The sequence below is a fragment of the Puma concolor genome, chromosome A3, assembly GCF_028749965.1.
Source record: "Puma concolor isolate L17-30 chromosome A3, mPumCon1.1.hap2, whole genome shotgun sequence".
NCBI lineage: Eukaryota > Metazoa > Chordata > Mammalia > Carnivora > Felidae > Puma > Puma concolor.
Genome location: NC_141669.1, coordinates 71550823 through 71568152, shown reverse-complemented (window position 1 = coordinate 71568152; position 17330 = coordinate 71550823). Strand labels below are relative to the sequence as shown.

The window sequence follows — 17330 nt, the reverse complement described above, 5'->3', positions numbered from 1 at the left end:
TGAAAACATGACAAAATACCTGGGCCAATGGAGCCACACTGCATGTTGAACAATCTTCTAGTTCTTCATTCTAAGCTCCATAAAACCTGTCATGTTGTGACTGAAATTATTTCCTGTTTATATCTGCTCTTAGTGTGTTCTTATAATAAACTTACTTGAAACACTTACTTGAAAAGATATATGCACCCCCACATTCAAGGAAGCATTATTTACAGTAACTAAGATCATGGAAGCAACTCAAGTGTCTATCCAGAGATGAATGGACAAAGATGATGTGGTGTGTGTGTGTGTGTGTGTGTGTATGTGTGTATCACACATATACATAATATTCCATTATATATATACATATATATAATGGAATATTATGCAGCAATAAAAAAGGATGAGATCAGCCATTTGTGACAACATGGAAGGACCTAAACAAGGTGTTATGCTAAATGAAATCAGTGAGACAGAGAAAAACAAACACCATATGATCTCACTTATATGTGAAATACATACACACACACAAATAAATAAATAAACAAACAAAAAAGCAGAATTAGACCTATAAATACAGAAAACAAAGTCATGCTTTCCAGAGGGGAGGGAGGGGTGGCCATTTAAAAAATTTAGAAGTTGGGGGTGGGGGATGGGCAAAATGGTGAAGTGGGAGAAACAGGTTTCCAGTTTGGATCGAGAAAGTTATAGGAATAAAAGTCACAGCATAAAGAATACAGTCAATGAGGTTGTAATAAATAGCCTTGTATGGTGACAGACGGTAGCTTACTTGTGGTAAGTAGAGCATAATGTACAAAATTGTTGGACCACTATATTGTACACTTGAAACTAATGTAACATTGTGTGTCAATTATACTCAACTTAAAAAAAATTAGCTTTTAATTCTTTTTCAATTTTTTAAGAAGTATATTCTATTAAGTGGATTAGAAAAATAACACTTTTCCTGGTAACAGTTTCCATTTGGCTTAACAATTTTTTTGTACATAGTGATGTAATTCAATATAAAAGGTGTTTGAATAATTATAACTTCTGAGTTAGAGGGAAGTAAATTCATGAGTTTTGCTGTTAAAATATTCTAAAACTCTAGTTTAAAGGAAATTATTGAGTTTATAGACATCATATGTTTCGCTGAGTCTTTACATAGTATACCATAATCTTTAGGGAAACCAACTTACTAAACGTGAACCCTAGCATGTCTTTGAAACTTAGGGTATGAAATCTTTACATTTTATTTTTGCGATTTGTCTCAATTAAAAAAAACAATCAGCATTTTTAAATTATGCAAACATTTTCATATAGCCGAACTATTTTCTCAGGAAACACTGCCAATTCCATAAGATAATAAAATATATATAAATAATTAAAGAAATAACAAAACACCTATTTTTCAAGACTAAAACTTTTTAAAACTATCAATCTAAGTTTTCCAAGATTTAAAAAACATTCATATTCTGCATCATAAACCATGGTGTTTAAGAATGTGTATAATCCTATAAATGGAAGCTAAGTTGGAATGCTTATATTAATCATACATATCTGACCCATAGTTAGGTAGACAAAGTCCTCATCTTTTAAATTATACATCTATTTGAGCAGGTAGCAGATACCTAAATTCTCTCTAGGGACTATATGAGGGACTGAAATCCATGATCATAAGATATGTTTTCATATTCTCGGATAATCAATTGATAGGATATAAATTATTAGTGGCTTTCTTTTGAATAAAATCAGGAATACAAAACTTGTACAAAATTTTCTAATCTATATTTGTGCACACTAGTAAAATGAGTGTGGTGGCATGGCACTTTAGATCATCCTTGAACATTAAGGCTGTCCTAAAAACTGCAGATTGTTTTAAATAGAAGTCACTGAGTTCATTTTAGTTTTTTTTTTTTGATATTTTAGAAGTTAGTTCTCTATGATACCTAAATCAGGGCATATAAGTAAAAAGACCAAATTCTCCAAATACAGAAAATTATTATTGTTTTCTTTAAAATGAAAGAAATTCTAATCATCTATCTCACAATGAGATAAACTAAGTGCAAAAAATTAATAAAAGTCTTATTAATGACAAGAGATATCTGATTTAAATTTCTATCCTTGATTTTCTGGGTCAATGATAAATATGGGAATGTTACATCCCTACCAAAAGAAATACATATGGGAATGCAAACTGGTGCAACCACTCTGGAAAACAGTATGGAGTTTCCTCAAAAAATTAAAAATAAAACTACCCTACGACCCAGCAATTGCACTACTAGGTATTTATCCAAGGGATACAGGGATGTTGTTTCTAAGGGGCACATGAACCCCAATGTTTATAGCAGCACTATCAACAATAGCCAAAGTATGGAAAGAGCCCAAATGTCCATCGATGGATGAATGGGTAAAGAAGATGTGGTATACATATATATATATATATATATATATATATATATATATACACAATGAAGTATTACTCGGCAATCAAAAAGAATGAAATCTTGCCATTTGCAACTATGTGGATGGAACTGGAGGGTATTATGCTAAGTGAAATGAGTCAGTCAGAGAAAGACAAAAATCTTATGACTTCAATCATATGAGTTCTTTAAGAGACAAAACAGATGAACATAAGGGAAGAGAAACAAAAATAATATAAAAGCAGGGAGGGGGACAAAACAGAAGAGACTCATAAATATGGAGAACAAACTGAGGGTTACAGGAGGGGTTGTGGGAAGGGGGGATGGGCCCAATGGGTATGGGACATTAAGGAATCTACTCCTGAAATCATTGTTGCACCATGTGCTAACTAACTTGGATGGAAATTTAAAAAAAGAAAGAAAGAAAGAAATACATAAATAAATAAATGGAAAAGAAAACAGACACTCAAAACTGTGAAGGAAGTGGTGGATATTCAGAAACCAAATTTTTCTAATAACATGACAAACAAAAACATCTGAATGACAGGCTGTGGTCATTTGGTGATATTTGGTTGCATATAAGAAAAATTTCTTTTTGCAGAAACCAAGGGAATATCAAGTTTGACTGTTTCTTCTGAAACTTCCTAGGCCTTTCTGAGAATATCTACTTAGGCCATTGTGATAATGCCAACTTTAAACCATGAAAGAGAATTTGACGAATTCGGTCCACACTAATCAGAAATTCTGTGTCACTTTGAATACAGCCTTTCACAGCAGAATCAGAAAATGCTTCAGCCAATCAATTAATAATTGAGTTGATTTCAAGAGGAATTCTTAACCTGCACACATTTAAATCACTGCAGCATTTTGTATTTGTACAAAAGCAATGAACAGACTAATTGTTCACAAAAATGGACCCAAATCTTCTACTTATCAGTCACCACACTAAGATTTGTCTAATCTATGTAGCCATTTAAATGTGCAAGGAAAAACTATACTCTTGTTTATAATTCTCATAAATGTAAAATGTGGACAATCCAACTGGGCGTACCTTTAAATTTCATTCCAATTCTGATATTATTCTAAAGACTCATTATCATGTGCCAGTTCCTTTTGCCTATTTTGGCTATTTGTTTTTTTAATCAGAAATCTAATGCTAGAATTTTGCCTAAAACAGTCATATAAAAATTGTCTTTTATTTTCTTTTCCTTCATATCTACTTTCAGTTAAAAAAAAAACAAACCAAAAATAACTAATAACAATAACTAAAAAACAAAAAAGCAAAAAAACTCTTGAGTTCTGTATTTATATAATCATCTCCCTTTATTCCTTGAGCAGCTCCTGTCCTAGGCGGATGGACAGCACCAGTGACGAGAAGCAAGGACTCACACAACTCTACTAATCAGGCAACTATTGTGTGGGGACTGAGGCACATGATTCCCTTTCTCAGTTGTCTGCTCTTTAGGTACCAGGCAGCTGCTCTGAACTGAACATTCATTTTGTACTAACAAGAGCCAGCCCCCAGAAATTTCCTCTTATCTTTTTAAGTAGCTTGCCAAATGCAGCCTGATCAAAGCAATCTACTATAGCTTAAGTGCCACTGGTTGACATTTTGCATTCTTTTATTGCTTTCCAGTTTTACCACATAAAAAAAAAAAAAAAAAAAACGGGTGATAACTAATATCCAGTTGATCTTTTCATTCTGGTAATAAAATGATAATACAAAGATCTTATTATCCACTCCAGACATCCATCACAGTACATTTTCCAATAACACTATTCAGAGTGTTTCTTCACTCTATCCGAGTGCAAAGTGAGGTTAAGTACTCGACCTCACATTCTCTTTCCCTCTGGAATACTTTAGACACCGAACTGCAAATAAAAGGAATTGAACTTTAACCCCTGACACTTTGTCCACATTAATGTCATCTGTAATTTTGTTGTCTTTGCATTAGATAAACCATTTTCTGTGAGAAGCCAAAAATAGTTGGAAGGCCGGCCTACTAAAATATTTTTTTTCAACCCAGAGAATTTTTATTTTTATAAGAAAACAAGAAGAAACAGAACAGGAGAAACAATGTTGGTAGTGGAGAAGAAGAGTAAATCTTGGTAGGAAGAGACATCAAGTGGGCAGGAGAAGAGACACATAAACAAGGCACAAAGAAACCAAAATAATGCATACACGCAAAACAGACATCAGAGATCACGAGTTTATATTAAAACCAATGTTTTATACGGATGCAGAGGTGGTCCCATGCCTTCCTGTGGGCAAGAAGGACATTCTGTCATTACATCATTGATTTGAAAAGATAAAAACAAGTAAACAAAAAATAAATAAAAGAAAGAAAACTAACAAAAACAAAAGCACAAGAGTCTCCCTGCATCCACTATATATTTATTTATTTACGTGACAATTAGGATTCACCTAGAGTTGATAGGAACAAGTGTTGTTTTCAAATTTTCAATGAAATAGTTTAAAGATTACAGCACTAATTATTTTTAAGGTCACTAAGATAAGAGAGAAAGTATAAAATTTGAGACAATTTAAAGATGCAGTATATCACTACAAAGGCCCAATTTTCAGAAAAAAATATAGAGAAACACATAGCCTAATGAGTTTGGAAGTATTATAGGGAACTATTGGACACCAACTTTAAGACTGAGATTGTCTTGGTAACTCTATCCCTGAGTTAACCAAGATTTTAGGCTATGTACTTTGGCAAACAAGAAAAAATACATAATAAGAATGATGGACTGTATGGATCCTACTAATAATGCATTTTAGATAATTTCCTAAGGATTAGAAAATTTCCTTTATAATCCTCATAGTTTTTAAAAGACGTATTAAATCCGTTAATATGAAACTAAAGAAGAGACTGTCAAACACACCTTTTCAAGCAAATAATTCATGTGTCAGTCAGAAAGGACTACTCAGTCTGATTTGGATTTTCTTGGTAAAACTTTCTTAATGATTAGTTTGTACTAGTGTATTTTTCTACAATAATTATTTTTTGTAAAATAATCTAGAACATATCTTTTTTAAAATTAATCCAAATACTTTTCTTTCCCCTTCATGTTTTAGAAGAATGTGACTTTAAAGTCTCATCTACATTTTTGAAGTACTGTCCAGAGAAGAAATGATATGCATTAAAAGATGGTGGTTCCTTAAGCAACTTCCATACACGATTATTTTATGGTGGCAGACTGTTGCTCTCAATACTGCAGTTGACTGAAAGGCAAGAGTATTCTGACTCTTCCTTTATTTCTATCCTGGATACAGGAGAATGGAGAGTGATAGATAATACACTTCTGTGCTCACCTTCCAGGCCATGAATCTACACAGACTGACCTTAATTTAATTCCAATTGCACATGACAAATATATTTTAGCAATGATATAAGCTAATGGCTGTCAGAGATCTGGGATTGGTTTGGGATTGTGTGCAGTGACATTTCATTTGTAATCTGAAAGACCAAAGCATATATTTTGACACTGATATGACCACTATTCATAGAGACAGTTCTTTTTTTTAAAAAAAAGTACCCTCTCCACACATGAAAATAAGCTTTTGATTTTTAAATGAAAACGGGCTCTCTTTCCATTTAAAAATTCTTGACAGCTTTTCCTATGAGGGTGAAAATTGTAGAAACAAAGAATCGGACAGAGATGGACTCTGGAATTCAAAGCTGCCCTTTCCCCAAGGGACCTGAACAAAAGGCGGTACCCTGGCCTGTCCACTGAAGTTTCTATTGCTGCATCTAAACTACTGATACAGAAATGGTTGAGAAAGAAACTCATTTGCCATCTCTTATAGTCCCACAGGTCTGAATACAAACAGCTAGCTCTTCTTTCCCTTATCAAGCAACATCTGCTCTAAACTGGGGGGCAGGGATGAAGAAGGACGGAGTGACCAAAAGAAACAGCAGAGCAATTCTGAGGAAGTGTAGAGAAGTTTGAAAAGGTTTCCATCCAACCTTAATAATTTGGAGTTTAATATTAATTCTCAACGTAAGACAATCTTTTGTGTTATAGTTTGCATATTTGCTGCAGAAATTTTCTTAAAAGATATAATGTGAGGTATGTCATATTAATTTCATATATAGTTAATATTCTAAGTATGATATAATTTTTAGAGACGGTGGTGGCAGATGGCTGTGATTTAATAAATGTACATTCATCTCGGTTTCGGACAAACTTAGAGCTCACAGGGGATAAGTGTAATAAATCAATCACTCAAACTACAAGTTATACTGAGATACAGATATTTTAATTTATATTTTTACTGGGTAAGAAATGCACTGCAGGTGGAAATCTCTGCTTATTTAATCACTGTGTGTTAGATTTGCATTATTTGATATGCAAATTCCTCCCTCTCCTAAAGTTGAGTAATAACATGAATTCTTGATGGAACTTGGGGTTCTTGCCACATCTGCCCACTATTCCCCAAGTAAAACAAAGGCAAAAGAAAATTAAAATGTTACCTGCTCATGGAATGTTCTTTCCAGTGACTGCTGTCAAGTTAAGGCATTTGCAGTCCTGTCCGAGGTGTGCAGTGAAAGCTCACAATCATTCATTTATTTCAAATAATGTATATGTAAGGCATACTCCTTAAAAAGGGAAAAATCTCACTAACCAGCAAAAACCTTTGTCCTCAAAGGTATTATTCTGTGGAATATCCAGAGGAAAAAAAAAAGACTAAGCTTAATATTAGAATCTCATAATACAAGCCAAATGAAGAGAAGTGTCTAACAAGGGTGATTACACTACAACTATATTTTTCAAAAACAAAAACAAAAACAATTTGCAGAGCTAGAAAACAAGGAATTACATTTGATTTGGTTAATTCCCATACTAGAAATCCAAATACTAGAGTTCACAGAGTTCCATTTTATAAATTTAAAAATTCATGCTTTATTGTATGCTTGATATAAATAAACAAGAGTACATAAAACAGGAGTCTAGAAAGGAATATTTTCCTCACATTATTTTCTAAGACTCAGCAAGTATCAAGAACATCTGTAACTCCACTGAGGCACAATCTGACTTTGGAAAAATATTTTGTGATTGCTGCTTTGTCTGCATCAGTGCCCAAGAACTGAAAGCAGACTGGACCATGGGGTTATACTCGCAAAATCTGTGTTCCTTCCCAGGAAGTGGGGGATGGGGTTTGAGACGAGATGATGCACACTTAAAAAATCCCACTGGTATGAGAGCTTTGAGAGATTGTTTCAGGAACTGTTCTGTTTGAGATGATAGTTCATGGCTTGTGTGATAGTTTATCAATGTAATTTCTCATAAGTCATGATTCAGTTACCTTTTTATTGCTATGATAGGAAAGATTCACATTTATGTTACTTTAAGATGAATATTAAAATATTTGAAGACAAATCTGAGATGTAGGAAACATGGTGTTCAAAGTAGTATGTATCTCTCATTAGATAAAGCTCGTTTTGTAAGTTTAAGACCACCATTTTGTTCCTCAGAGGATGACATTGCTATTTGCAAACACAGTCAATGGTTTTGGGAGTAGACTTCATTAACTCACATTCAGCATTTTCCAAGGATATAGAAAATGTTTTTAGGGACTACAACAATGAGAGATTAGAATCTTGTTAGAACTGTTTTGTTGAAATAGCTAACAACTTGGGTATCATTGGAGGAGATTCCTTAATGTGGTAGCAAAACCTGGAAAGGAAAAAATCTGAACATTTATGTAAAGAAATAAAATAAATTTACTCTTAAGGCAATGCTACAACTCAAAATAAAATCACAGTCCTTATATCCTTTCAGGTTATCCGGTCCATAGTCAAATAAAACTCAGTCCATGCATCTTTTCTGACTCATCATTTGGCATGCATATCACAGATTTGAAGGATTTTGATTATTTTTGCAGATATGTGATGAGGATGTAAAAATTCATCATGTAAATACTCTTAATAAACAAGAAAACTCTTAGGCAAGTAATTTTCTTTACATATATATATATATACATATATATATATATATATATAACTTTGAAAAATACATTTTTCTAAGTAAACCTTTGATTGAATTTAAAAGGGTTTAATAGTAACTCTCAAAAGGAATTCAATGTTTTTTTTCTGTATTTTGAGTTAAGAGGTAAAAACAGAAAGTGAAGGAAATATGACCCACAGTATTTTTTATTTTCCTAATTCGGTCATGAAGAGAGCTACTGGAGTCCAAGATCAGGCAAAATACAAATGTTACTTGCCTTATTCAAAGGCCTATAGAGGTTTGTTCACCTTCTGTTACAAGATATTGTCACTTCTTTTCCCACTTACAGGTAGGAACTACAACAGGAAAGTCTTCAGCTGGACAGATTTCAAAATGAATTTTTACAACCCAGATGATGGACTGGTATACTTCAAAAGTGGATTCATGAGTTTTATAAGCGTCTTTCTCTTGCTCTCATTTTTTTTCTGGACTAGCTTACATCATAATGGAGGAATAACATTTTAAAAATTTTGAATAGGCACTTACTGGAATTACAGTTAATCCTGATACAATCTAGATGGGGAAGAATAGATGAAAAATGAAAATTTATCCTTCAAGGTAATAGCTGCAGACATCCAATAAAATCACAGTCCACCCTTCCGGGGACAGACACATGCAAATATGGCCACTCTATATCATTTATTCTTTACATACTTCTAGAACCCAGATTCATTGTTATAAAACTTCACATTGGAAACAATGATAGAAGGTCTTTTTTTTTTTTTTTTTTTTTTTTAAATGGCCAATTCAAACAAAGCTACATGGTGACAAATCTAAGTGAAATAAAGAGTTGTTAACTGTCAAAGATGCTTGGCTTAGACTGGCTGCAACTTTCTCCCCATCTGTGAAAGAACATATTCTTGTTTTCAGCATAATTAAAAAGTGCTCCGTCACAATGGGGTGCAGTGCAAGCTCAGCTAGGCTCAGACATCTTGGACCTTCAAAGAGTAATATCCCACAAAGGCCAACAGAACTCTTGAGAATTGTGGTGGTCAAAATGGAGAGCAAGTTGAATTATTCTCACTTCACTCTAATGTGTTGTTGTTGTTGTTGTTGTTGTTGTTGTTATTTGCTTAGGCAAAAAAAGGTAAACAGCCAGATGTTGGTTGGATTCCATGCCTTTTATTAATCGAAGGAGAAAGAAACAACTGTGTTTTCCTTTAGAAACCTCCAGGGGCTAAGGAGTAGTGTCATTCTTTAGAGCACACAAGCCTATGCTTCTCTTAATAGCTAACAATGTTATCTTTATGTAATAAGTGTCATGGTTAACACTACTATTGATTTTCCTTTTCTTATACTTTCTTCTTATACAAAAGCAGATTCTCTAAGAGCAGAACAGCTGATGTGAATAACACAGACTGTAATTATAAGGGTTATCTTTAAAGGACTGCGTGGGATGTCTCATGTTTATTTTATGTATAGATAAATATTTGCTGGGTTTTGTTGTAGTATTTAATGCCTTTGGGGAAACATGAAAAATAAAAAAACCTAGATTCTGTTTCCATATAGCTGAGTTTGTCATGTGTCGTCAACCGCATCAGAAAAGTGGTTGCAAACAGCCAAGGACCAGCACCTACACAACTCTTTCCACAGAATGCTTTGCTGTTGGAAAATACCCATAAGTGTTTCCACTTTGGCTAGCAGCCCCTTTACTGCTATTAGGCGATTTCTTTTGATTTGTTGTAATAACCTATCATTGCCACTAGAGGGAACTCTAACAGAACAGTAAATGAGAGTGCAGTGTGTTCTTCAGTGGTCTTTAAAAAACACCCTTTTAATTTAACTTAATTTAACTAATATTAATTGAATGTAATTGTATGTAATAAGCTATCACTGAAATAATTTTATATTTTATGAGCTACCATTCTGCCCAGCACAATTTGAAAATGTAGGTAGGGTTTCCACAAATGCCTTACGCTCATCACATTTTACTACTCTCTGTAAATCTAGGTTTCAAATTTTATTTTTCTTTCTCCATTTATGTGTTATTGTGCATGTTTAGCACTTCCGGGAATTACAGTAAAACCTCATTAATTTGTACTCCTTCTGGAGTTAATGATAATAATGCAACTTATTGGGCAGAATATTTATAATTCTTTGGTAAGAACAGAGATTGCCTGAGAAAAATTAAACAAACAAGTTTTAAACGACCAAGTTCAGGAAGAAAACTGATCTCCAGTGCTTCACTGTATGCTGACTGCACAACTTGCATGAAACAACATCCTAATTATGGATAACTCTTATCCACCCGTTAAAATCAGCCTAGTAAAACCTTTCCTTACTAAGCCTTTCTAGCTATTAATTTGTGTTTTTCAATGTAATTGAAAACAAAACTGTGTAAATTTTTTAAGTCTACAATTCAGACTCTTTCTTAATTCAGCCTAGCCTTCCCCCGTATTTCATACAGCTTATTGAGGTTTTACTGTAGTAACTCTTCCCTAATGCTACAATTAAGCAGGAAAGCATTATTTCTCTGTAGAAGAGTCTGTGTTTTTAGTGTTCTCATGGCTGTTTGCTACGGGCCGCAGACTTTGGGCATTGAAGGGTTGTGGATTGCTGTTTGATAGCAAAATATCACCACACAGTATTTCCAAACAGAAAAGATGGGTTACCACAAAGGTCACTATTCAAAGGAGAAGCCCAGAGGGTAGAGTCAAAGCAACTTGTTGATCACAAAGTAGAAATTTGATATTTTGTAAATATGTTATCTAAGTAAAAGTAGGCGGATTTTTATTTATCTGAAAGGGGATGGGGTCTATAGCAAATCGGACTGTAAGTAAACATAACAATCTAAATTGAGGCTTCTTCAAGCCTAATAATTTATATTTTCAATTAACCTCTTTGAGACATATGGCTTCCCTTTTAAGAACCCTCAGTGGTAGAAATCACAAAATGGTAAATTATGTTAAACAAAATGAAAATAATAAAAAGATGCCCCCAAAACCTAAATTAACTTAAATGATGAACATGAGACCATTAAGTGTTATAACTTTCCATGGCAAAACAGGCTACTTGATAAATGTTTGCAGGCAAAACTGAACAAAAAGTGAACAGTATTAGTTTTATGGGGGAAGGCAAGTTGTTACCTAGATTGACCGTCAGTTTCACACGCCCTGCATCCAGCTCCAGGCGGAGGGTGTCTGCTGAATCTCTAGAAGTGGTTGCCATGAGAATGCCGTATGCACGCTGTGATCGGAACCGTAAGGACACATCTTCAGCCTCTGTGTGCATCACCACCGGGAGCTGGATTTTCATAAACATACTCCCATCGTAGCTCAGAACCGTTGCCTCTATGGAAGAGAAATGAATATAAAAGTTCTTGGTCAGTTTCGTGCATTTACACTTTGAGAAGGAAAAGTGTGACCCACAATGGCTTCCAGATAGAACACAACACTACAAACTCAACTCATCCTCAGAAATGAGCTTTTTTTTTTTAAGCCCCAAAGAAAAGTCACAGTAAAGACAACTTCTGTGAAGAATCTGCTAGTGTACAGACACAGGGATGGCTGCATTTCCCTTTTTGTTTCCATAGCACTTTCTATCTGTAGCAGGAGTCATTTGGGATTGTCAAAGTGTATGTATGTGTTTCCCTTCTCAAGGGTAGAGATCACATTCTTTTGTGCATAGCCACAGCGTAAGACTGGTTTGAAGCACTAGCAATTATTTAATAAATGTTTGTATACAGCTAGGCCACTGACTTGTTCTATGAAATTTGCCTTAGCTCCAAATCTTTCATCAGCAAAATGAGAGGGTCTCTAAGGCCCTCGCCTACCCAAAAAGTCCAAGATTCTAAAAGGAGTTACTATTACCTTCTTTCATAATCTCTGCCTGAATGTGATAAAAAAGAAGAAGAAGAAGAAGAAGGAGAAGAAGAAGAAGAAGAAGAAAAAGAAGAAAGAAAAAGAAATGGCTTAAGTATAGGAATAAGGTCAACCTTTTACCAAAAGCGATATTCAAAAAAAGAGGAAAAAATAGCATGTCCAAACAACAGGCGATGCTTCTTCTGAGTTGCTATGTTTAACAAGGCAATTAAGTTTTACAAACACACAAACTGAAAATTCATTTTAAGGTTTCTTTACAAGTGAGGGGTAACTGACAACATCATTTGTAAGCACTACCCTGGTGTTCTGAAAATGTTAAGCTATCACCAAAAGTCAATAACTATGTACTTTGGTGATATTGAGTAAGCATGGGGTGGGTCTGCAGAGCTTGCATGGGTGTGTGCTACCAAACTAAAGTGGATTGCTTTAAGACAGAAGGTGCTTACTACTGTATTAAACACATAAAGAAGAGCACAGCAGAAACTGTTGATCACAAATTGCTTTAAGAACTGGTCAGTATCCTTTAATGTTAAACACCATATGGTGGTGGAAGATTGCAAAACAAGAATGAGTAATTCTGCTTCTCATTGGTTTTGATACCACAGAATACCGTTTAATAAAAGAAAAGCTACCTCGAATTAAAATGAACTAGGAAATTCTCATTATTTTGCCTATTTACAGGGCACAACAATTAGCTTTACTGATACAGTTGTGTTTGTTAATCAAGAGTATATTTTGGAGTTGTAGTTTTGCAAGTTTGCCTTTCAAAAAGTCAGGAGAGTCAAATATTGCTTCGGGTGGACTTTAGTCATTAGTTGTCATCACGAGACTGAATGCACATCCAGAACTGATAAAGTATGGAAGGTTCCAGGTCTCCCTCCTTGGTGCTATTCTCTTCTACCTACCCCTTCACTTCAGAGATCTTGGCCAATTCCCCCTAAGATTTATTACCAGCCCTGACTTCTGAGCCCCTTCATCCATTGTTCACTTAATATTTCCAGTCTGAATACTATAGGCACCCCCCAAATGAACCAATTCCCCAAGATGCTTCACCAATGTTCTCTGTGTCAGTAAATGGCATAATCTCATTGCTCAGAATTTAGCTGTTCTGATTTCTCTCTTAATCTCTCTGCCATGCCCAATCTATGTGAGAGTCTGCAAGTCTTGTAGGCTCTAAATCCAAACCATTTCCTGAATTGCTCGCTTACCTTACCATTTAAGTACCTCTGGCTCTGCTCTCATCTTCCACCTAGACCAACTCTCATTTGTTTCTTTATTTCTACTTTTTCTTCCTATACACAGCAGCCAAGCTAATTTTTAAAGAAGCAAATTAGATTATATCCCTACATTGCTTAAACTGTGTCCCCCAACTCCTACCATTGTTTCCTACTGCAGTTGGAACAAAAGCTATACTCCTTTTCTACCTAGAATGTTCTCTGTGATCTGGCCCCAGCCCTTCTCAACAGCATCAACTTTTAGCATCTGTGCTACTCGTTTAGTAAACTCCAGTCACACGGATTTCATCTCTCATTCAAGGACCTGCACTTGTGGATCCCTCTGTCTTAGAAGGCATAAGCCCAAATCTCTATATGGTTGGTTCCTTTAACATTCAGGTCTCGAGACAAATGTGACTTCAAGAGGTCCATTCTACACCTCAGTGATCCCCCCTCCAGTTATTCTGTATCTACTTACCAATTTTTTTCAAAAATTAACATTTCTTATTTGTTTGTATTTTGTATATTGCTCACCCTCTAGAAACTAAGTGTCATGAAGGCAGAGGTTAGGCTGTCCTATACATTGTTCTAGCAGCAACTGAGTGCCCGGAAAAGGGCCAGGCACACAGGGGAGCCTCACTAAGTACTTAATTGAAGTACTTATTGATACTCAAGATGTATGAAAGTGCTTATTTCAATTTGGATATCAAGCTTACATAAATGCTCTCCCGAACTTAAGAATACTAAAGAAATTGAGTATTTACTCTGCCTCTTGTAAGTGGAATCTAATTTTGATAATGTATGTGAACAAAATATTGGCTGAATTATACTTTGAAGGACATAGTTGTGCTACAGAAGACAGACTAGGAATCAGGTCCATTTATCAAAATACAAGTTCTGTGGCTAGGCACTGACCTGATTTTCAGAAAATAAAATATGATCTTACTAGGATTTTTAAAATATTTTAAAATATAGAGTTTCTATATTGTAACACATATTTTTATTATTAGATAAGAAGCTTCCTAAAAAAAAGCTACTAGTAGTTTACTAAAAAAAAATAATTAAAGCATCATTATAAAGTTGTGGTGAACTCTGGAAAAAAAGTATTTCTTGAATAATCATAAAAGAAATGTGATCTTTACTACTTACTTTCCTAAACTATAGCTAAACATCGTCCATATCTATAGAGTACAAACACCTGAATAGACATTTAAAAACCATTATGAATTGCTCATTTACTTTGGTATCATATTGATAAAAGAATGAAAATGTTGTTAGTTTTTCTCCTCTATTCATTTACTGTGTAAAGCAGTCTCTATTATTCAATAATCACATTTAAAAATGATTTATAATCTATAAAATGTAGCTTCATTTGATTAAAAACTATTTAGAAATATAGATGGCTGACAGTGGATCATGAATATAATATGAAATACAATCTGAAGTAGAACAATAATCAGGATCATTAGCCCATAACATTCTCCAAAAAAACTGCAGGGACAAAATAACATAGCAAAGTAATAAAACTTGAGTACAGGTTAAATAATTCTCAATGTGAAAATAACTTGTTGATAAATGACAGATGAACACGTAAATGAGTCCTCATAATTAGAGTTAATGTTTAATTAGACAAGAAGTGGAAAATGCACAAGGTTGGAGTCTAGAGTTGCCAAATAAATGGTAAACAGCATTCTGACATTTGAAGGTTATGCTATTTGGCAGCATCCTTTCACATTAGTAAAATCATTTTACCACTTAGAACACAAACGAGGACTTTAAAAGGCTAATTCCAATACAATACTTCCCACAGGGGAAGAAAAAAGTTTCAGCTTTGTCTCCTGCATCTCCTTCCCCCTTGTCGTTAAGTTTGATAAATTTGCTTTTCTGTATTATTCCTTCTCGCTGTCTAAAGTGTACACCTGGGCTCAGTTTTGCCGAAAGGCAGTCACATATTGTGCGCAACGATGAAAATCAGACAGGGAGCCAAATTATATTGCTCTGACATCTGTCCCTCCATCTGTTAGAGTTTTAACAAACAAGTATAAAGCAGACCTCTGATTATAACATGTACACATAACCAAGAATAATTTCTGTTCGGCCAAGTCTCCACAAATTCTCAGCTTTATTCAAAATAAAGTGGGAGGGAAAATGCTGAATTTAATTTGTGTCCAATTGAACGTTATTTTTATATTACTATCCCTTATGGGATCAATACACTTAAAATACTATTTCCTCGTTGTCTAAGTCAGCAAATACTCTTTCTTTCTTATAAATTCCTTTGCTTACTTAATGCAGAATGAAAATTTCCTATTGTAATGTGATTGCAGTATCATTCCCTGTGCTGCATGGTCCAAGGACTTGAACACACTTTTTAATTACTTTGAACAATAATCTTTATAAATTATCAATTATTGCTCACTAAGAGTAAGACAGACTTCATTAGTACCTTTATTATTATTATTATTTTAAATTTCAAATGTTGTCAATCAACTCTTATGTGATTAACAGCCATATGTGATCAGAGTCTATCTGGAGAAGAATCACAGTCAAAGTTCTTTCTTTTGAATTGGAAACCCCAGGGGTTGGACATGATCATGTGTTGACTGAAGTAGGGCATAACTGGGAACTGGACAGCAGCCAGATTCTGTGGTATTAAGCATGACAAGCTTTCCACATCACCAGTGTGCTCAGGAGATACCATAATGCTAGCAAGAAAATTAATTTTGAAAAACAAAGACTTCTAACAATATGCCGGGTAGTCCAGAAACAAACATCATACAAAAATGACCATTTTCTCTTCAATAGACAACCAACGTGGAGACAAAGAAATGAGCAGAAATTTCTAGCCACCTGTCAGATAAAACTGTATGCCGCATCCCAGTGATGAAGCTTGCTATTAAATTCTCATTTGCAAATCTACATATGCTTGCCACCCCTCCTTCTAATTATTGCAAAATATAAATATCCCCTTTCCCTCATTCTGGCTCAGGAAGCTTGACAATTTCTATTTTTATTTCTGCCATATGTAGTAGCGGGGTATTGCCACAGGGTGGTACACCGTGCACATTTAACCAAAGGCTTTTGTAACTGAACCGACAGTTCAGTTCTACTCTTCTCCACCTTCACTTAAGCAGGAGGCCTCAGAGTCACTGGCAGCTCTCTGAGTGATTAAAAGGAAAACAAAGCTTAAATCATACAGCTCTGCTAATCTCGCATTATGTCTAACTTGTAATAGATCTTACGAGCTTTGTCGCCTTTTTTGGTGGTTGTTATTGGCCCCTTTCGGCAGCTTTTAAGACCAAGCTATAGAAACAAATAAACTGAAATTAGACAGGGAAATGAGAAGAGGGAACCCACAGATAATATACACCTTACAAGTGAAACTACAGAGAAACAGCTAACCTCTAATGACAATTTACAGGAACTGCACTTAGGTACTAGGAGAAAGAATGAATCTATGTGATTAAAATACTTACCTATCTACTGACCTATCTAACTGTATAGTGCAGAACAGTGATAGTATTTGGTAGGTAATTTAAGATTATTAGGTCATTAAATTATTTTAAGTTTATATTGATTAATGTTAATAATAGAACTGATAAGCTGATGAACCTCTTTATGAAGATAAACAACGGAAGTCACATTGTTCAAATTTGGACTGTGGAAATCACTATTTTTTTCTCCCTAGGAAGCATGAGCTTCAACAAATTAAAGTATTTCAGGACTAAAGGGGAAAAGGAAGACTAAATGTGCATGGTTTAAGTAACAGAGGCCAGGTATTTCAGACTAAATGTCTAATACAAGCAATGTTATTTGGAGCATGAAAGGACAATGGAACGACTCGTCAAGAGTTTTCCATATTGATTTTTCTGTCCCATATT

General features: G+C 34.6%; 1 protein-coding gene across 20 annotated transcripts in view; it reads right to left on the bottom strand.

Annotated features, from left to right (window-relative positions):
- The window catches only part of NRXN1 (neurexin 1), a 1142850-nt gene that overhangs the window by 613124 nt on the left and 512396 nt on the right, over positions 1-17330 (bottom strand). For 14 of the 20 annotated variants that reach the window (XM_086701118.1, XM_086701120.1, XM_086701129.1 and 11 more), the window contains 2 exons: positions 11501-11704; positions 8901-8927 (listed from right to left, as the gene is read on the bottom strand). In XM_086701118.1, coding sequence (XP_086557244.1) covers positions 8901-8927; positions 11501-11704 — 231 coding nt within the window. The remainder of the gene's footprint in view (positions 1-8900; positions 8928-11500; positions 11705-17330) is intronic. The other 6 variants (XM_086701123.1, XM_086701133.1, XM_025931953.2 and 3 more) reach the window with 1 other exon arrangement.